Source organism: Amphiprion ocellaris, chromosome 2 (assembly GCF_022539595.1).
Source record: "Amphiprion ocellaris isolate individual 3 ecotype Okinawa chromosome 2, ASM2253959v1, whole genome shotgun sequence".
In the NCBI taxonomy this organism is placed as follows: Eukaryota; Metazoa; Chordata; class Actinopteri; family Pomacentridae; genus Amphiprion; species Amphiprion ocellaris.
Genome location: NC_072767.1, coordinates 16,702,061 through 16,724,955, shown reverse-complemented (window position 1 = coordinate 16,724,955; position 22,895 = coordinate 16,702,061). Strand labels below are relative to the sequence as shown.

Below are 22,895 nucleotides of genomic sequence, written 5' to 3'. Positions count from 1 at the left end.
GAATTTCCCTTCGTCGTAGCATGTTTAACCCAGGACAAATCAGATGGGTGTTGTCTGTCTGTGGTGATCTCATTGCACCCACCTAGAGAGTCAGGCCGGGGTTACGAGGCTAGGGCAGGTGGTTGGTGTGGTCATAGTTTTGGGCCAATCAAAGGTTGAGCCAACCACTGACCCCAGAGAAGCAACACACAGGACTATAGTAAATGATCAGTTTCAAATGAAATGTCTGATTTTAGTTGACATTTGAGACTAGAGAAACTTGCTGAATTTTCTCTTTTCGATTCTTTTCTACATTTTCATCGTCATCAGTGTTGAAACTTAAGCACATAAATCATAACGGCCTGTTGTGCACTGATCACTATAAGGCAAACAACCAACAAAAATTATCTTTATGCTGGGAACATTCTTAATTACGTTTGTAGGATCATTTCATCAAAAACATTTGTTGGAATCTTAGAAACAGACAATAAGACACAGCACAAGAAATCTGAAGATTCAGCCATGGACACTGAAACAATGTGAAATGTATTTTTTGAAATTTCTATTGTTATATAGACTAAACAGTTAATTGGAAACATTGTGAAGAGATTAAATTATAATGAAAATAAGTGAGAGTTGCAGCTCTTATATATTTACACTATATTTGCAAAATACATAGCAGAGGACTGCTCAGCTTTTTACACTACAAAACAGTACAAAGCAGGTCTGGTTTGAGTTTCAACTTTCTATAGTTGATCTTCAGCTCTGCTATTAAGGAATACGTTTTTACATGTTAGGCCTAGGTGAGAAAGTAATAGTGGCGTGCTACTGAAACTTTATAACTAGCAATGAGAAACATTTTGATCAAATGTTAGATAGTTTCCATTAAATGCATTAGATGTAAACCTCCATTAAAGCACATAATGAAAAGGCAGAGTTCAGTTGCATTAACAAACACTAAGCTCTGTATCTGGCCCATAAAAGCTGATCATACCTTGATATTGTAGTCCCTTTGGCCACCTTCTTTCTCCCCATCACTTCTGTACGAATGAACCACTAGTCAGTTGCCATTCCTCCATTCATGTCCGGAGACTTGGAACCTTAACTTCAGTACAGGGTAGCAACTTTGCCCTGGTTGCTGCATGTCCACCTTCAGGGTTGCTGGTTTTCCTTATTCATTGTGTATCAAAATCAGATGATTCTTTAATCTGTATTTATTTTTATTTATGTGTGTTAACGTGTGTAATTATTTCCTATGTACCTTGATAAGCAGGCTCAGGTGGCTAAAATGGGTAAACTTAATGAAACCTTTTTACTCCTGGTCTTTATTCTAAGCAGGTGTTTAAAAGTTATCACTAATTATTGATATTGACTGAATAGAAACATTTTATCATGATAATTTTTTCTATAGTATCACACAGTCTAATGCATGTTCACAAATTGTCATAACTTTAAAAATGTAGCCAAGTGACAGTCACCGAAGCTAATAAAATACATCTGTAGATCACTAAATACCCACTCTTGGTGATCACAATATTTGCAGTGCATCATGTGTGATTTTTCAGCCTACAACAGGTAATGTGCCCGCTTTTGAAACTCAATGTGCGTTGATACACTGTGGAAGAATGTCAAGAGATTAGTAATCTAAAAATCTAAAATAGCCATATATACTGGGCTTCTTTGGTTCTACAAACTTAAGTCTCCAGTAGATCCTGAGTGTGACAGAAAGGCCTGAGCACTCTACCTATTATGAATAATGACTATACATTGTTGTGAATGGAGGCTTCTGTTCAGTTACATAACTAAATCCCACTCATTATCAGAGGCCATATTAAAACTGAGAGGGCTTAGAGCTAAACATATTTGGTTTGGTAAGTAATGGACTGTGCTAATATTGCCGTGGGAACAACAGTGCAGGCTTAAGGGATTTAAACTAGCAACCTTGCTAATGTAGCTAGGGATTTGAGCTAATTACCTCTTTCCCTGAGTCCCTGGATGTAAGCCTCCAGTGGAGAGAGACTCTGAGCTGCATTAATGCACTCGAGTACCAATATTCAAGCAAACATGGAGAGAAATAGATGTAATGGAGTGTGCATGTGTGTTTCTTTAAAGCAACAAAATAAGATAACTTTGTGCTGGTGGTTAAAACACAGAAAATGCCAAAATACAATATTTGAAAATACTTTCTGTGTAATTTTACCTTTAATTAATAGCAACCAATAAAAGCAGATGAAACTGCTGGTTGACTGAGATGAGGAGAAAGAGACAGAAGAGGTCGAACTGTGTGATGTGACTGTCAGCAGTTTTTGAATGAATAAAAGAATCAAAGGAAAATGCAAATAAAGAGGGATTTAAGAAAAAAGCTGCTGGTGCTGCTTTTGCGTGTGCGCTCTAACCTCTCTGTGAAATTGTCAGTGGGCTCAGAATGGTAGGCGTGTGGCTGCGATGTGTGTTATGATGGGGGAGGAGAGAGAGGGAGGGAGGCCAAGTCAGGCAGGCAGAGAGTGAACATGTTTACCACTGACTGAGAAAGAAGGAGTGAGAGACAGGCAGCGAATAGGACGGCGAAAGGGGGAGACTCAGTTTAGTGTGAGGTTTGGTTTCACTCGACTTTTTTCTCTCTGAGAAACCCACTTGCGAAGTGAAACCTGGTGAACTTTGGATAACATTTCCACGAAAGTTGACTTTCAACTTTGTAGCGCAGGTTCGCCTCCTTGGTTGAGCATATGGCTAAGATGGACGCTTGTTTGGACCAGTGAAATCCATTTAGAGCTTTTTAGAAAGTGCCACACCTCCACTGATCTATATCACCTGCTAAAAGAACTGAGGAGGGCTAAAGAAGCAGCATCAGCCCCATTGAGCGAATCACCTGGACTTGTATTTAATACAAACAGCTGTGCAGCAATAGGAGCTATAGGGAGAACCCAAACGCCACCGCTCAGTGCTTTGAGTTCCATTGGCAAGATGTGCTCTTTAAATCGGACCCTGTCTCTGTCTGTGTTCCCCAGGGAGCCAGCTGCCGGCCTGGACGCCACAGTGGACTATGTTAAGGTAAGAGCAACAGTAGCATATTGTGTACAGTGTATGGACAAAAGTTGTACAGCTACAGCTGCCACTACTGTTGCTGCCATTAGAATCATTGTGAATGTTTTGCGTGTAGGTTTGGATACTGAAAATATATGTTTGACAGAAATCAACTGTGTGTTACTCTGCCTACACATACATGTTACAATGTTTTAGGGGCTAGTTATAAAAAGCTAAAATACACAAACACAGAAAGCTGGCACAAAATGTACAACGCAGCCATAAAGTTCAGTATGGTTTCGTGGACTGAAGTCTGCTCACTGAGTACTGTAGTAGAAGATAAAAGTAATACTACCAGTTACACAAAACCTCAACCCGCCTCTTTCCACCCTGCTGTTAAAATACTGCAGCTCTAAAGAAGAAGGCATATTGCCAGTTGAAATAAAAATGAACAAATTTTGTAAAACCCACGAAAACGTCTTGAATCCAACATGGAACATGAAAACATCAATCAGCTGTTTCTTCAGGCTGCAGTGTGAACATCACTCTTAGGAGAAGTTAATGCAATTGCTCCTGGACTGAAAGGCTAATACATGTTTCAATCATACAAGCTGCAGGTGCTGTTGCTGTTTCACTGCTTTAAATCATATCGCGCACACACATGCACACACACATCATTCTATTAACACAATATTCATTCTGTTGTTTCAGTCTGTTGAAGCTTTGCCTTTGTCATCTTGTCTTGTATCCGGTATAATTTCTGTTTGACCACTGAGGAAATTAATGTAATATAAGGTCATCAAACACCGTTGCATCTCATAAACAGCATGCACATTAAAAAAAAAACTCTTCTGTGCTCAGGCAGGATATATAATTTAAATACTGTTGGAACAGGAACCAGATGAGGAGGCCGAGTACTGAAAACTGGCACAGAACTACTGCTGCTGTTTTCTTATTCTTTACTTTAGATGTTGCATGATTTAATATAACTGAATTGATTTCATGCTGCATCTTTGCCAAGTCTCTGTGTTATTTTGTTAAAACAAACATGATAAACCGTAACTCACTTTAGAAATTTTGGCATATTGCATTACTTTTAAAACATTTAAAAGGAGCAATAGCAACAATAATAAGAATTAAAAAAAAGATCCAGGGTATTTTCTTAAGTACAGCTTAGTTTATCCTGAACCGTCTAAAAAGACAAACTGTCCTTACAGACCTCCTAATAACAAATTGCAGATAAACAATAGGACCTCCTATATGGTCTTATTCCTGCCTTTGTTAGATAAGACAGAATAAAGTAGACAGGAAACAAGAGCATGCAAAACAGGTCATGTGCTAACTTTGCAGTTATGTGGTTTCCACACTAACCATTAGACCATCACGTCTGTCATCTAAGTTTGACCTGGGATCAGCAGCATCATTATTCAAAAGGGAACTGTGCTGTTCCCTTTAAGTTTCATGAAAACCTTATCAGATATCACATGTAACTGTTGTTTTACCAGCACTAACTGTACAGAAGTAGACTACAGTGTAAAACAGTCCTATCCACACAAGAGATAATAGGTTCTGTTCTCCTTCCCATGTGCATTTTCTTTATATTTAACATCATCCCTTTCTCTCTCCTTCCATCCATCAATCCTCCATCTGTTGGCTCATATGTTTGGATGCTGACACCTCAGTGTGAAAAGCAAACTTAGTCCTTCCCACGAGAGTCGGTCGCACATGTGGGAGCTAACGTCATGCACACTCAAACCTGCACACACATACACAAATAGAACTTTGTGTTTATTTCGTTGGTCCAATTAGGGTTGTGAGTGAGTGTCAACAGAGTGTGTGGCTCACTCTTTGTACCCGTGTGTGTGCTGATCGTACATGGAGCTGCTGTATTCTAGGTATTATGTAATATGTGTGAACATATAGCTGTCAGGTCTGCTGTGTTTCTACTCCAGGTGTGTTTGCATTTTCATTCTGGATGAAAACACACACACGTCCATGTGCGTACACAGGCACAGACTGCAACAGACAGTACAGGTGCTTAGTGTCATTTCCTATGGAAAGGTCAAAAGTACATTAATGTGTCAATGCAGTGAGCTTTGCATTGTTCACTGCTCATCAATTATGTACAGTACAATTGAGAAGGAATAGATGTCTGCAGGAAAGGAAGTGTCTCTGGAGAACAATAGTATAAATATATCCCTCCCTTAACTGACCGAAGGCCAATTTCTCTCCAGGTGGACATTCCTACTTCCAGAGCTGTTTGAAGTCTAAATTTGGCTTCATATCTGATTAGCTGGTTTCCTTCTCTAATAAGCAGAAACAACATATAATGAGGTTCAGTCAAATTCACAATGAAGGGCTTCTTTGACCTAAGCAGCTGGTGGGTTTGCAATACTGAAAACAAATAAAAAACATGTAGCAGATATTGAAATGTGGGTAATATAGTGAAGACATGGATGCAATTTTTGTGCCAAAGTTAGTTTTGGTTATCCCATATCTGCGATGTCTGTGTTTTTGTCCTTACTTCTTTCACTGGTTTAAAGTGTAGAAAATGTCGTCATTTCTTTTACAGGCAAGAAGTAGCAACAGTAAAATATAAACACACTGGCAGTTGTGGGGTTGTTTGCTTATGTTGCCAAAACTGTCAGTTAAGTCTGATCATACCACAGCCACAATATTTGTCTGTAACAAACTTCATGAGTGAGAGTTTTTGAGGTTTTTTTGGATTACAACAGTTTGATAAATACTGCTTAAAGATTATTTATGAGTAGAGAGACGGAGAGAAAATTACTCAGATCGTTGATTTTAACACTCATCAGCTGATTCAGCATTTATTACTTGTAATGAAGATAACGCTTTGTGGTACAATAGGCGGTGATATATTACTCCTTTTTCTTCATTTTCTTTGATGACAAATTAGCTAATGATGAGAGAAAAAGAAAGATCCTCTGTGATTCATAATGAACACAATTCTTCTTTCACTGAGACTTTTCTAAAAGACTCAGCCTCGTTTGCTCTTTCTCTTTCTTTCCCCTTCTTTGAGTTGAAGGTTGCTGTACACCCTCATGAGAGAGCTTTAGGAAACAATAATGCTCTCTGTGTGGACATGTGCGTGTGGTCTCAGGTTGCAGTAGCTTTTAACTCTCAAAGCGGATGACACTTGCATACGATACGCAAAAATACATGCAGAAAACAACAGTATTCTAGTCTGGTGTTTAATAATAATAAGGATATAAGAACCTTATTCGTAAGCTAGAAACAATCATTCAAATGTTTACTAATTCAGTTCATTCATCTCTAAAATTAGATACAGTTCTGTGAAGTTTTAGAAAAGTGCACAATCTAGTGGCCAAATCGAGGTACTGCAGCATGTGACCACCAGACTCCAGAACTGTAGATTGATCACCCGTCTATTGGTCAGCGTTTAGAGTTTTGAAGCTCAAACAACAATGTGACATTCTCCGGCATCATCACTAGCCTGTCAGCGAGCCAGCATGGTTTCAAATAGCAAACAGGCAAACAGCCACCCCTCTATGCAGCTCCACCAGCTAGCTTGCGGGTATCTCTGTCTGTCACTCAATAAGCTGGACAGCCAATCAATTACTCAGTTTGTCAGCCTTTAAGCAGAGCAGGCAGCTGGCCAGTGACCTAACAGTCTGCTACAATAGATGATGATTAATAATTCTCCCGCTAAGTCCTCAGTCATTCTGCTAACTTCAGTGGCATTTCAATTTTTAGACTCTCAGAGTAACGACTTTTTTTTTTTTTTTTTTTTTGGAAGAGATGTGGTCATATTTCAGATCATCACATGCAGTATCATTTTCAAATTAGAAATTTGGTTTTCGGAAATGAGCTATACCTAACAGACCTTAGTTTCTTCTAAGAATCCACAGACTGCCACTTTTTTCCCTGTTTGCAGTCATTTCTCGTTTTGGCACTGATAAAACGGTCACACTGGGTAATGGTCCATTTTGACATTAGAGTCACACCATATAGATTGGGTGAAGCAGTTTACACCATTTCACATGGCTCATGAGGTATAATTAACCATGCTAAATACAGAAGGTTTAAATGCTGTCAAAAGTTTTGATCGGGTGTCTTTAGCGTGACATTAAATTGCTTGAGTATGAGGGCCAAGACAGCTGTGTGCACTCTCTTGTTGCATATTGAAAGCTGAAAATGTCTACAAACCTGGTAAAGTGAAAGTGTATTCCATGTTGCTGTGGACCTTCTGCAGCCACTGCAGGAAATCTGAGGTTTCAGACACAGTGCATACTAATCACGTTGCAAGCTGATTACTACGTATAGTGTGCTGCAAGCTGCAGAGCATTTCATCGGACATAGTCAGGTCTGACACCAAGCTCTTAAAAAGAACTGCAATGTCTAGACCACACATAAACTTGCCATTTACTGCATTTGGACAAATACCATTTCAGCTTGTTAAGTGTTAACAAAGCTGAATTTTCATGCCCCGTTCCATTAATTTTAAAGCTAATCTTCCCTTTTATGTGAATTGAGTGAAAACTCATGTTCTTGCATTGTGAGTATCATCAGGATGTGGTTTTAATTGCAGTGTATGGACTTTGTATCATCTTGTCTTGTATTTCAGTGTAGCTTACTTTGAGGCAAAACACATAGAAACATCTGTGGATTTGGATTTTGTTTTTAGGCACATACAATGTATCGTCCCACTGCTTGACCACATTTTTACTGTGTGTGGACTAGTGCAAGCGTCACATTGCACTAGTTAGTGTGACTGTCATTAAGGCACAGTCCATTATGGATCGATGTCCATCACTAACACAGACATGGGCACAGACATCCAAACTTAGCCAGAGGGTGAACAGCAGAGCCTAATGAAAGCTGCCTAACTGGTACAGAAGGACAGTGATGCAGAGAGTGTGGCTTGCTGTTATTCTGTGACTGTTTGCTACAGCATGTCACTATGAATCCCGTATCTAATAACCAAACTTCCAAGCAGTTACAGGGAATCAGGCAGTGTATTAAATTTACATGTTGAATGTCTACTTCTGTATCATGCATCTTTATTAAACTGATTTTGATAACACGGCATGTAGATGGTAGAACAGCATTACAATGTAAATGCACAGATCAGCCACAGGATTAGAACCACTGACAGGTGAAGTGAAAAACATTAGTTATTCCATTACAATGCAATATTATGCTGGCAAGGACCTCTTACATAGTCTTATTCCTACTTTCTTACTTTCGTTCCACCCACCTAAATATTGTTGCAGACTAAGCACACTCTGCCATCGCAATGGTACTCCACAATACCAGCAACCTCTACCACGGGGAAAAAGCGCTGTGAGACCCCACAAAATCTGCTTAGGAACGGCTTGAGGAACATGACAAAGTTCCCGAAGCATTGACCTGGCCTCCAAGCTACCCTGATCTGTAACCAATAGAGCTCTCGAGCATGATGTGCCAGACCAAGCCTGATCCACAGAGACCTCACTCTGCAACCCACAGGACCCAAAGGATCCACTGCCACTGTGTCAATGCCAGACACCAATGGACACCGGCAGTGTTCCATGTCCGTGTCCCAACAGGTCAGAGCTGTTTTGGCGGCACAATCCACAATACTGTACATACTGTTTGTGCTACGTGCCATTAGATGCAATTTGATACACCTTGTGTAAGGCAGATTTATTGAACAAAAAAACAAAAAGATGACTTACTTTGCTTTGTCCTGCCTTTTCGGTGTATCAAAATATAGAACGTAAATACAAATGTGTAACTTGCTAATGGATGGTCACTCAGTCTACCATTTTGATTCACACTGAAATATCTCAGTAACTACTGGATGGGTTGGCATTACATTTTATGCTGCCATTGCTTCTCCCTGGAGAAGGAATTCTAGTAACTTTTGTGGCCCCTGACTTTTACCTTCTCTGCTTGAGACTAGCAGGTGGAGGCCATATTAGCTACAACTAATGTAACATATTCCCAATTGTCCAGTCAAACTGTTGCCAGTCAAGTTGCATTTTGGGTACGGTAGGAGCCAGACTTTGAGAAAACATAAAATTACATGGAAAATAATGCTAAAACCAGTGAAGTACTGTTTTAAGATGTAACCACGAATGCAGCACACATCATTTACTTGCAACATCATTGGTTGAAACACCACTCACCATTTCCATCGTCTCATCCCTACTGCCCAGTAAAACACATATCTTAAATAAAGCTACATATTTAGTACCATTTTTACATAACAAAAGTAATCATCTTTCGTCTCCCGTTTTGTAATGTAATTAGCTGAAGTTGCCGAAACAGCTCTGCCTCTCTTAGTCCATTTGTGAGAAACAACAAACAGATAGAAATAGAAAATACAGAACCTCAGCATGCCGATTTCTGTCCCCTGTTGTTTTTCCAGAGCATTCCTGGAGCTATGGATATGTGTATTTTAAGGTGGACATTTGGCCTAGCTGGTGATTTGGGGCTGCTGTGGTTGGTAATGCTGTGTGTGAGAGTGTGTGTGCTGCTGTGTGGTGCCCCAGGGAATGTTCTACATGTATTTCCTTCTTGGATCCTCAGAGAGTTCACACTGTAATTAGTGGCTCCATTTCCTGCGGCAGAATATTCCTTTAACTGGTTACTGCTGGGGTGTCACCCTCAGTGTATTTGTTGATGTGCCTGTGGCTGTTCTTGTGAAGACATAATTGTGTGTGTACTGTATATTCATGGTTGTTATTGTAGTTTTCTGTTTGCCTGCACACACTGCTGTATATTCTCTCTGTGTCAAGATGTGTCTGTGTGCTGTTGTTGTCCACCAGAGTGTGTATGTTTGTGTGTGAGAGAATTGGTGGGAAAGCTGCAGCACTCAACTAGCGAGTGGGTGTAATTGCTCAGCAGTCATTAAGTAACACAAATGGCCGGCTATTTATCAGCATCACTCTGCAGGACACACACACACACACACACACACACACACACACACACACGCACACACACACCTAGCTGACTCCTCTTGTCTAGACACTCATGCAGCGGTATTGTAGATTATTTTTAGTACACAACAGTGGCTGAAGTTGCAACCTTTACACATAAAATGTTTGTGAGAGTCTGGTAACTATTTTTGTTGAAAACATCTTGCCAACTTTGTAGGTGATGCATTTTCTGTTTTTAGTTTGTTTGTTTATGAGTCGTGATACGTTCTATGGTTTTACATTAAAAGAGCATCACTTACAGAAACTAAAACACCATCAACATGGGAGCCCAAGTAACAGGTATTTTTATTATAGACATTATATTGTTTTGTCGATGCAGAATATGTGCTATAATATATAGTATGTGTGAATGTATGTATTTACTCTTCCTTCCATCATCCATGTGAGGCAGACTGCCTTAGTGCCACTCCCAGTCAATCCTCACATGATTGGCTCAAACCATGTCACATGTGTCTCTCTCTAACCCATATATGGAGCTTGGGGGGCAGGGGAGTAGTATGAGAAAGGATCTGTAGAGCTGAGTGAGCGGTGGAGGATTCACTCTGCAGGAGACTGTGGAGGAGAGAGACAGAGAGATGACAGAGTGATACTAACAGAGTGATACTAACAGGAGCTGTCCTGATGGGGATGTTGGGTCTCTTTCCTGGAAGAGGCAAATGACAATGATTTGGGACTTGTCAGTTGGTAAAGCCACTGAAGTTGTGCCTTGGGTCTGTAGTCAAGGTTACTAGAGCTGGTATTTACAGCTGAAGTAAGCTTGCTGAAGGCAGCATTTGTTACCCAGTTAGTCTTAGCAGTTAAGAAAAGTTGCCAAGAATGTCGGAGCGCTGCAACCTCAAGGCCCTGACAGCAGCTCTGTGTTGCTTCTACCACAAGAACTCTGTCATCAATGCAAAGGTGAGAGAAAACAGGAGTGTATGTGTGAGCATATGTGGAGGTATTGATTTGTCTTCTTGTGTGTCATTGAACAGTGTTTGTGTTAGTGTGAAAACCGATACATAGAGTGTGATTGCATGTGCACATATGCAGGTGTTTTTTTTGCATGCTGCAGCCTTTATGCTGTTTACTGGCATGTTTTCATGAGAACATTTTAAATCAAAAGTGACCATTTTTTTAGAATAATAATTGCAGTAGTACAGTACTTTCAGGGCTCCTTTAATCTGTTGTTATTTACAGATGACCACAGGAAACTGGCCAGTCTCCTAAGAGGCACATTTAGAAAAACACAACCAAATGTTGCCTTGTAGAAAACAATCCAAAAAAGTGCATGGTAACACTTCCAGATTGCAAAATCTAATCACATTGAATAGTCCTCCTCTTTCCTTCACTTTCTCTCTGTGAGGCGAACACTGGGCTTTTATTACTCGGACCAGACGCTCTCATAAATGACCAACTGTGTGACTGTCTGACTGAGTGTGTGAGTGTGAGATATATAGCTGGCTTCATCCATAACTAGTTCTGGCAGACAGACAAGGCAGTGTGTGATGGCATGGGTGAGACACAGATAGTTATAGACAGAGAGGTACCAGGATGAGGATGATAGTCCTCATGTGGATGATAAATTGCTAACTTGTGGTAGTTTGTCTTCTTTATGACGTCAGTGCAATGTATGAATGTCATTAACTTGATTGGATGGAGCAGGCAGCAGTGCAGGAGGCTGAGGTGACGTAGTCTGTCCCGCTTTAGACCAGCCAGGAGATCTTCTGCTAGTTTTGAACCATTTACATCTGCAGTTTAAATGTAGTTTGTGCCTGGAAAAAGGAAAGTACATGTTAATATGTTCATGTAAATCTGTCACATGTGATGTTACTTAGTGATTAGATCTCCACAGACGGATAGAGGTCAATATGCACAGTTATTTTAATAGTTTTGTTACATTTAATTTTGCTTAGTTCATTGGTGTGTCCATTTTATTCCACTTTAGCTGTTCTTCATTTGTAGCAAATCCTTTTAATCACCATTCAGAGACATTAATAAAATTGAAATCCAACATAAACTATACAAATGTACCAATTAGACAAATCGAAACTCAACAAACAACAAAAAACAATAAGTTGACAAACAATCTCACCAAAACGTTCATTGAGTAGCTGTTCTGATGCTCTCAGTCATTTTAAATGACCTTCATCATCAAATAAATGCACCGTAGATGCTCAAATTTAGATTATTCGGGGCACTTTAATAATCAACAAAGTTCAACTTTGAGTCAGCATGTATAAAATGAATATAAATGTTGATGCCTGCAGTTCCATGGCAGCAGAGCAAACATCCTGAAAATGTGGAGAATAGAAACGTTTTAAATTAGACATGCAAGGAAAGTTTGATTCCTGATCACTGCCTGGGCTCCCTCATCGTTACCTCGTCTAACCTCGTATGTCATTATCTCACATGACTGCTGTGCTGCAGCCAGTGGCAGAGTCACTATGCTGAAGAGCAGCTTTGACCTCGTGCCTCTGTGTTTTGAATCCTCACATTCACTGTCAGAGAAACAAATGTAGTGTAATGTATGTTATGTAAAAGCCAAGAGTGTATTCATAAAATCGGACATGTCAGGTCAGTGTGAAGGTCAGCCCGGGTCTATAATGACGCTGATCCTAAAGTACTGTCTTGGTTACTTTACAGAGAGTCGGTCTGCTCATTTCAGTGACTTTGATGTGACGTGAGCTCGTTATCTGCATGTGTCATAATTTTTGTTTTCCATCAGAACAAAACAAGAACATCACCCACACTGCTGCGCCTATCATCCTCATCTCTGACTGTTCAATTGCTCTTATCAACCTTTTTCCCTCGAACTCCACCTTCCCTTCATCCTTCCTCTGTGCTTTTCTCTGTTCTCTCCATCTTCCTCTCTCTGTTTTTAGTTTTGATTCCAAAAAGCCTGGGGTTTTATTCTGTTCCTCTCTTTTTTCTCTCTTCCATCTGTTTCTCTGGGAGGTCGCCATATAACACAGAAAGCCAGCTTAGTTTATTTGTGCCGGCACATATCAGAAGTTACTTGACCTGGTATCCTGAGTCATTGGAGACATTTTTGACCTGTTTTGCATCAGAAAATGTAGTACAAAACAGTCAGAAACGAAGGGGACATGGGAGAGCAGCAGATTATGTTGTATGTCATTTTACAGTAATTCTATACATACAGATTACATTTCTCCCATGGGAATATTGCCCATAGCACAAGAATAAACAAACTGTACACTACAAAGCTGTTTGTTTGTCATTGCTGCAGTATAAGCTTCTTTTTCCTCTCTCTATACAATGGAAATCACTTTGCTGAAAGCAGTGTTTAGTTCTTAGCATGAAGCCCGGTGCTTTGAGGTAAATCTTTTCTACTATGTTGTGATCAGATATTTTATCTCTGAGCCTGAATCTTGAATGTGTCTTTAAATCTATAGCTATAATATTGTGTAGTAAACTGTTTCCCATGGGTTCAGTGTGCAAGTTAAGATTTAAGCCTGGAAACAATCACTCAAGATTCAATTTGTCCATGTCAGATATGTACACTATATGGCCACAAGTATGTGGACACCTGAACCCTTCCTAGGCATGCTAGTTCATTATCATGTTTCAACATGATGGGTGGTAATGCGCTGCTTTAACATCCTCCCTTCCTCTGGTGTCAGGCATCCAGAATCATTTTGAATCCCCTCCGGCCACAAGAACATGAGTAGGAGTCATGAGCTTTTTGATGATCAGTCAGGATCTTAGAGGAATTTTGAATATTCAAGTAATTGTACTAAACATAGAGCACCTGTCTTGGTCCTCAGTGTGAGTATGTCTGGGAGCAGGTCTCGTCTCAAACACAAGTCAAATGCTAGATTTACTGCTGAGACAGACACACACTGCTGTACATCAGAATCTCAGAGAGGGCACTCATGTTGAACCATCTTAAGCTTTCCCAGATTGATCTGTCAAATGCTTCCTGGCCCAAACACAGGAAGATTCATGTGTTTAGTTGTGTGTAAACAGGAAAGGTAGGGACATTTTGATGGTGGAGCCAAGATGAAGAGATGCAGAAATCAAAAGATCAACAGCTATTACACTTTATAGCTTTGAGACAGCCCATCCAGTCAAATGCCAGAGAGAGGAAACTGGGTGTTTTTATGAGACAGTATTGACTATAAAAGGCTGAATTGAAGAAGTAGAATTTCCTGACAAAAAAATATTCTGGCAAACAAACAAAAAAACAGAACCCACCCATCACATTCTCACTGGAGGTGGAGGGAGTAAGAATGCAGCAAAGTAATCATTCAGCATCTAAAAGTTTTCTTTACCTTTTTCCTGCATGTATATTTATAGTACCTGTACCGCTGGCAATCTTCATTCATGTTGCCACTTTTAACAGCGTCATTTTCAGTTGGTTTGACATTTGGGTGCATATTGCACAGTAGCTAAAGAGAGAAGCATTCTGCTGAGTGCTAGAAAGAGGGAGATCAACAAAAATGTAGAGCATGAGGGAGAGAGTGATGAAGGGAAGAGGAAATACCAGATAAACAGCAGACCAGTTATTTTAATGATGATGATGATGATTGGCCTTGTGAAACCCATTTGATGGTATCTCTCATTGCAGAACCCGTTTTAAACCATGCTAGAATTTTGTTTTCAATTTCATTTTTGAAAATATATTTTAGCTTAAAAAAGTCAGTTTTGAATCTGACAAAGCACAAATGCACGTGTCTCAAGGAGTTAACATTTTGTAGGTGCATTATCTGAAAAACAAGTCAGATGATGTGTTTTGTGCTTTGTATGAAGGAGCTTCTTTCTGCTGTGTGAATTAAACTAACTGAGACTAACTTAAATTGAGACTGAATGGTTGTGTGCTGTAAGTTACAGCACAGAGACTGAAAAGCTGCATAGCCTGACTTCAACCTAAAACAGTCCTTCATAGGTGTAATGATTTGTCACGTCTGGCACAGTGTTCCCTGTAAACTGTTGCTGTGCCCATAATCCCTGCACTGACATCACAGACGGAGGTTAGTCTGAGGTTAGTTTCAGACCCAAATCATGACTGTGGCTGCTTCACTCAAAACCTCTTTTGACATCAGTTTCATAATAATCCAGAACAGAACAGTCCTAAAATTACTGCAACACTGCTCCCAAAGATTGATTGAGGATTAACTTTTAATATTTTTCCAACTGGAGCAGCTCAGTTTTTAAGTTCGGCTTTCCTGTTCGGTTTCCTTGTAGTATTTTAGCTGTGGTTTCAAACCTGCTTGTTGGTATACTGACTCAGCAGCATGTTTAATTGGTCAAATGCTGCTGTGGTTTTCTGCCAACATGATTCAAAGTGAACTTCTTTTTCTAACCAGTCTTATAGCAAGTTAACCTATCTTTCAAGCTCTTTCGCTGCTTCATCCCACATGTTCTCAGATTAAAGTGATAAGGCTGGAAATAAACTATAGGCCAGCAACGTCATCTAAGAATCTTAGGTTCACTGCTTCATGTCAGCTTTCAGCTCTCACATATCATTATAGTACACAGAGGATTGGGGCAAGTCGAGGATTATAATGTCCACTGGAGTTATTACGCTAAAAGGTTATTTTTCTTCACCTAATTGAACTCGAAGGACAAGCAGCTTATAGAGCTGTCTGCTGCTTCTGATTGGTCACCACTACAGAGTGGATTGTCACAGCAACAATAAGACCCGGTTTTGAAGTCAAGTATCATCTCCACCATACACACAGAATAATTTAAAGGGTTTTAAAAAACACTTTCAACTCTCGTCTAAAATCCAGAAAATCCCACAGAATCCAATCACTGCTGTGATTCTTTTGAACAATGCTGGTTGTTGTTCCTTCTAAATCAGTTTCGTGGCACTTTTAGACAGCAGAGAGAAATGGTGATGGTGGGAATGGATGACATGCCCAGGGTCATCTAACCTTAAACATACTGTATATGTTTATGCTGGCAGAATTTTAAAACAATTTTTTAAAAAATCATATTATAGCGATATCAGATGCACCGTGGAATGAAAATGTTAGAATCCTAGGTGGGGTGAATTGATGTGAGGTACCAGCTCTTTTTTTTTCCTATTTAACTGAGTACAACTGCAGCTTTCAGTAAAGTGTAATAGTTTGTACATTTACAAATATTTGTGAAATATTGATTTTAAATCAAAAGGAAACAAGGAGACTTCAATTATGTGTGATTGAAATTGTTTTTATTCTTCTAAAAATATCTATTAGCAAACTAATTCTTGTGGGGAAGGAGCTTTCTTCATTAATTCTAAGTAATGGAAGTACCGTAGTATTTCTATCTTTTATGTCAGTAATATAGCAGCTTATAATAAAACAGCATCTCCTAGTGAAGCTGTTTCAGTTTAAGATCAGTTCAAGGACTTCTCTAAAGTATGAAATGATTCTGCAGAGCTTCACCTAACACTTACCTTCACCCCTGAGTATGACTCACTCTGAGTCATTCTGAATCAGTCACTATCGTGGGATGGTGATAGTAAAAGAGAAACCGTTTGCTTCCTGTCATAGTGATTACAGGTACTGAGTAGGTGCAGCAGTTCATGTGAAGGGAAGCTCAATGTCAATGAATCACACGTCATATCTATCATCCAAGTTAAAGTCATTCACTCTTGAAAGTGTCTGACTTAATGAGTTAAACTGGAAGCTATAGACTTGTGTAATCTGTAAGCCTGGAGAAGGGAAAAGGGAGAGAAAAGGAATTGGGGAAGTTAGAAAGGCTGCATGCTGTAAAGCCAATTCAGTCCATTTACTGTTAGTGCTGTGTTGTGTTCCACACACACGGTCGGTTCGGTATAAATGTAGCCACTCTGAGGATGACATCATATTGCAGGGTCTTATTAAGGGAAAGCCTATAAAAAACACTCACATCCACCACATCCTTATCCTCCTATTAATCCTCCCCTTCCTTCTTTCTCTTGCTCCTTTCTTTTCTCCTTCACTCCTTTTTCCTCACTATTTTTCCCTTTACTTCCTGTGCTTTTTCACTCCTCTTTTCTTCATTCTGATGCACGTAACCCATCTATTCCCTCCATCCATTTACATCTCTATTCATCCCTTCATATGTACAGAATGTCCTTGTCACTTTACTGCCGTGCTCCCCTCTTCTCAGCCCTCCCACTCTTTCATTCATCAGCCTGTTGGCTGCAGATGTAAAACCTTTTTATTGTGGTTGTTGTAACAATATAACAATCACATATGTGAGTGTAATCAATAACAAAGCCAGATAGGCAGAGATTATTACCAACCAGCTCTTGTGTTTTCAGTTTATCCAGTTCAGGTTGTACAGTCTAAAACTGTTGTGCAATCCTAGTACAACAGGAAAAGCATGCTGCCCAGGCAAAGCGTTATGGGTGTAACATGCTGCTCGAACACATCACAACACAGAATGGAAAAACAGATGAAAGCAAATCAAAAAGTGGAACCAAATAAAGGTGCTGTGACCTCTACAAATTTACAACTATCTGTTTTTCTCCTCCTCTCTGCCTCCTTTTGCCCAAAGTAATCAAATATATGGGAGTGGAAACTGAACCTGAGCCCACATGTTGTGTGCTTGAGCCAGACAGAACCATACCTTTCTCCCGATGGAGCTAAAATTTCCAGATTTGTAAATCATAGAAAGGATGAGACCATGTTGCTATTGTTCAGAATGATTTTGTTTCCTGTAACAAAGGAGGCTTTATTCAAATAGTGGAATATATATCAAAAAAACTAAACTCATTTTTTAAAATTTTGGTTTTCTTGTTTATTAGATTATCCACCTGAACATGAAAAAAGAAAACACACAGTGATGTTTTTATTTAATGTTCCATACACACAAAAAACAGAAAACCTTTTTCTCATTCCATTTTCCAGGTTTATGAAATGACACAAGAAACAAGATTACAAATGCCAGAGTATGTTGGAAGTAATTCAGTTGTGTTTTATTTTACTTATACAGAGCTAAATCACAGAATAAGCCATTTCATTTCTCTCATTAATAATAGAAAAGAAAAAGAAGTAATATTGAAATTATTAATGACTTTTACTAAAAATACAATTTAGATTGTTAGCTTTTCATTTATTATTTTTCTTATTTGTTGAATTACTTGTTTGGAAAAGCAGGAACAAAACTGACTTCAGTATGGCCAACTATATGGCTAAACGACACTGAATAGAGAACCTGACGACCTGTGAATCAATGTAACTGCAGGGTACAACTGAAGGACAGTTCAATTCTACTGCCCCCAGTACTTTCCACTGCTGCACCACCGCACATGGCAAGTCAACTTGTTGTTGCTTCGAGCTACAAACGTGAAGCCTGTGATCCGTTTGTTGTTTTCTATGTAGCAGCTGAAACGTGATGCGTTGATTTCCTGTCATGTATGGAGACACAGAGACTGAGGGCAGAGGGGTCTATTCTAATGACTTTAGAGAGAGAGCGAAAAACACAAAACATGAAAATGAGAGGTAGCTAGCCACAGAGAGACAATGTGTGGTGTGGAGATGAAAGGAAGCACAAGGTTTCAATTTCATGGGTGCACTTACCGACATATTTCCAACTTCATGCATAAACATGACTCAGTTACTCCCTTTTAAATATGTTTGTGTTAATGTCAGCCGGTTGGAGCTCACTTGCAGCTCTTTGTCTGCCTTGAATCCACTCATGCATGCAGGTATGCAGCAACGTGTTCAAGGAGAGTCTTCATGGTTTTAATATCACTGTCCTCAGAACGATTTTTGGTCTCTACATTGAACTGATTTTGGCAGCACCGCTAACAGAACCTGTCGCAAGTTTACACTAAAATCCATCATACTGGTAGAAAATGACTTATTTTGGACTTAATTCAGCAGAGTTACCCCCCATTCTGAATTGCTGTTTCGCACACAGTGATGGGCTCTAAGATACACAGATGAAACATAACATTATGACCACCTTCCTAATATTGTGTTGGTCTCCTTTATGCTGCTAAAACTCCCCTGACCCAGTGGGGCATGAACATAGGACCTCTGGGGATGTCCTGTGACATCAGGATGGTGGAAGTGAATTCTGTGGGTCCTGTGGGTTGCAGGGTGGGTCCTACCTGGATCAGGCTTATCCTGGAACATCCCACAGATGCTCAGTAAGATTTGGATGTGGGGAGTGCAGAACCCGGGTTAGCTTAGCTCTGTCTTGTTCCCTGGGCCACTCCTGAGCAGTTTTTTGCGGTGTGTCGGGGTGCATTTTGACGAGAGGAGAACACATTTTTCACATATTTATCCATTTTCATTAATCAGAAGAAATGATATGGGCATACTTATCGGGTCCTTTTCTCTTGCTGTCTAATGAAACAAATATCGAAGCCTCTTTGACTGATAAAACCAGATAAAAACTGGTGTTGAATATACAAATTTACAACCCTTTCATATTACAGGGAGTCATTTTATTCAGTGTTACTAACTTAACTAACTACTAATATCCCTTATTGGAGCTTCAGTGTCAAAAGATATAGAAAACATGGATGTTCTTATGTAGCTAAATAAATATCTGAATATTGTTCAATGTCAGTCGTTTAAAACTATTTAAAATGAGTTTTTCTAGACATGCAACGTCATTACAGTTGTTTCATGTTCTGATATTATGTGTCTAAGCAGGAACTGCCTCCCATAAATCTAGATGTACCGAAGCACAGAACAGATCACTGATTAACCTTTTTTTTGGCAGAGGACCAATATAAACACAGATCAAAGACCAAATTCAAAGCTGCTCTGTATTGACTATACTTCACTGCAGCAAAGGGGGAATCACTCTTTCCAGCTACTTTAGGACTTCAGGTCTTTCTGACATTGCGGTGCTACAGAACATATTCAGTGTATGTCGTTCTTCGAGCTGATATTTACAGAACAGAACAACAAAATGATGATAGTAGAATAACAAAACCCAACATCAACTATTGGTTAAATTCAGCTGTATCTCTCAGTAACAGGTTAAAGAGACACTAAGTTCAGGAAAGTATTTGCGTCACTCCACTGTGTGTGTGTTTACGTTCATCAGGTGAGGGTGTGTGTGGAGGCAGGTCCAGGCAGCTGGGTGGTGTCAGGGTGATGACGTCACATTAGGTGGCACAGGGTGAAGCCACGAGAGAAAGCGATAGAGGAGAAAATCACTGAGGAGGCGGACGCAGACAGAAAGACGGCGTGAGCATGTTGTTTGAGGGAGTTTGAAGAAAATGGATTGTGTGTGTTTTAAACGTGAGCTGTTTAACACCAGCGATAAAAACCGCGGTGTGTGTGACTTGGCAAGTGTCTGCTATGAAGTTTGTGCTTGAGGACGGGAAGAAGAGTCACGATGCAGAGACCCAGCAGCTGTCATGTAAGTGTGTTTGGGGTGTGTGCGTTGTGCTGCAGGTGCTTGTGTTGACTTAACGTCCCGTCAGGAGCTGTTACCTGAGCTTTTTGTCCTTCAATTCAGCTGCAGTTGTCCAAACTTTCTGGGCTTACTCTTGGAATTAAACTTAGTGATCAATTATTTAGCTGTGTTGATTAGATTACTCTGCAAGATCTGCTTCTCATCTGGTACCCTGGATTGTTAATGTTTCATGTTTTGGGTGACCTTCAGTCAGTTTGGTTTTATAAATGTACCCCAAAATCTTTAACATGACTTTAAAGCCAAATGTGACAAACAGGTGATTTTACTGGCCATATATACAAAAATGACTTAATTGAGCTTGATTTTTATTTTCTTAAACAAACTTTTATTACTGTTAACTTGGTACCTCACGAAGCCTTAACGTTGTGTTTCAGTTTGGTGCATGTGCTGTTTCATGCTTTGCTTTTGAATTGCAACAGTTTTAAAGTTTCCTACTGTGTGTGGTATTAAAAAAAGATATTACAGTTAGTATTATATTACTGTAGTAGCAGTGGTAAGGTTGACCATAACAGTAGAGGAGGAGGTTTAGGTGTAGCAGTACGAGTTAAAGTGGTTGAAGTATTAATATGAATGATTACCCTGTTTTTGAAAGTAATATTTCTGTATATCATAGGAAAATACTCACATAACAACAAAAGTATACAGGATAGTTGTGCATTTTGACAGAATTTTAAATCAAGTATATTTGACTTATATACTGTAAATGTTGTAGTTTAGTTGGAACATTTCTGCAGAGACTGCATGAGTGGTTTCCTGCCACACAACAACATCTGAGGCACCACAAGCTGACTAACAATACAGTTACACATTTTTTAAATGTATTAATAATGATTTCTTCAGTTTGATTATTGCACTCCATGAACCTGAAGATTAAGAGTCTTAAGTTGAATAACTGCATCATTTTAAAGGGATTAAAAGCTAAACACATTGGGATCCACCAAAGACTTTACTTTGAATCTAGACACCGCATCAGTCTTCTGCATCTTCTACATTATCTGCTCTGTCTGTCTTTTTACTTTTTCTGCTGTGTGCTTTCCTTTTTCTTGCAGTTGTTAAGATCCATTGGAGTCAAAGGAAGGAAAGCATCTCATATTTATGTGATGAATATCTTTAGTTTTGAACTTTGACCACATTACTGTTTGTTTTAGGAAATGTGAAACTGAACTGATATTCAATATTGACAGTTAGATGTCATTAAAGTTATGGTTGGATGGATGAACGGACACGTTGTCACTGTGTCTGTGTTTTCCAGTGATGCTGGACACAGTAATCAATCCTGCCTTCTGTTTTTCTTGCAGTTCTCCAGGGACCAGTTCATCCTGGACTGTCCCTCGGAGAAACTTCGCCGAGAGCTCGAGGAAGAGCTGAAGATGAACTGTGAGGAGCCGAGAAGCCACGCATGGTACCACGGGGCAATTCCCAGACAGGTAACACACACACACACACACACATTAAAAAAATAATCTGAGTCACCAGTCCCTCCCTTTTAAAGCCTGGTTAGAAACTTGTTGAACCAGATCACCTATTATTAGACTACCGTACTCCACACACAGTGCTCACAGGAAGATTATAGCTTAAATAGTAGCCTCAGCAGCAGCGCTGGGGTTGTGACATTAGGTCAGCCTATAGAAAGCCCCCTTTCTGTATGGAGCTGTGTGTTTGTGTGTGTGGGAGAAAGAGAGATTGTGTGCTCCCTCTGAAAGCCGGCGCTGAGATGTAATCGCTTTTAATAAGCTGCTTCCTTTGGCTAAACTAAACTACCATTATATACTATACAAACACTTGCTTAATTAAAGCCTGTGAGCACGTATGAAGGGTTGTGTGTAAGTGTTTCAGAGAGAGAGAGAAGAGCGGCAATAAATATAAATAGAACATGGCTGAAATGGAAATATAGAAAAAGAAATTGCTCATTTTTGACCTGTCAGATCCAAACATCATTCATTTTTTAATTAAATGTACAGAATAGTCTGTTAAGCCTCTCCTTTGTTTTTAAGTGTGTATTAATTAAATAAGCTGTAATCCATTTGTCATCATCTGTTCCTGTTTTTCAAAAGCTGTCAGATAATGACAGCTGAATTTTGCATTTAGAGCTGTATGAGGTAATGTTGTAGTGAACTCAAGATTATTTTTATTGTTAATTTCAATGATACTTTCTCATCTTGTTTGGTTTATGAAATATGTTCAAACTGATCAGTACAAAATCATCTATGTACTGTGATATGTCACAAAAAAAACGCATCAAATTTACACATTCGAGAGGCTGACACTCAGCAAACATTTGACATTTTTGGTTCAAAATGACTGATCTCTGAAAATTGTTGCATATTCATTGTCTCTGTCATTTGTCCAATAGATTAATAGATGCACCAAAATATACGTACAGTATTAAATGAATCAAAGAGCAGGTGTTAAAGCATAAAACATAAACATATGTTACTAACTGGATAAACAGTAACAGGTTGAGGTTTTAAGTGTTTTCAGGTCTTATGTAACCACTACGGATCAGCTGGTTCTGAGCTCTTAAAGATGGCAACAGTGCAACAGCCTACCATTATTAGATTTGAT

At 39.4% G+C, this 22,895-nt stretch overlaps 1 protein-coding gene across 3 annotated transcripts in view; it reads left to right on the top strand.

The window, feature by feature from the left end:
• bcar3 (BCAR3 adaptor protein, NSP family member) overlaps nt 1–22,895 on the top strand; it is a 76,439-nt gene that overhangs the window by 38,997 nt on the left and 14,547 nt on the right. For 2 of the 3 annotated variants that reach the window (XM_055004553.1, XM_055004555.1), the window contains 2 exons: nt 2,988–3,030; nt 21,629–21,757. In XM_055004553.1, the coding sequence (XP_054860528.1) occupies nt 2,988–3,030; nt 21,629–21,757 (172 nt within the window). Of the gene's footprint in view, nt 1–2,987; nt 3,031–10,505; nt 10,872–21,628; nt 21,758–22,895 lie in introns of those variants that run through there. The other variant, XM_023296408.3, reaches the window with a different exon arrangement.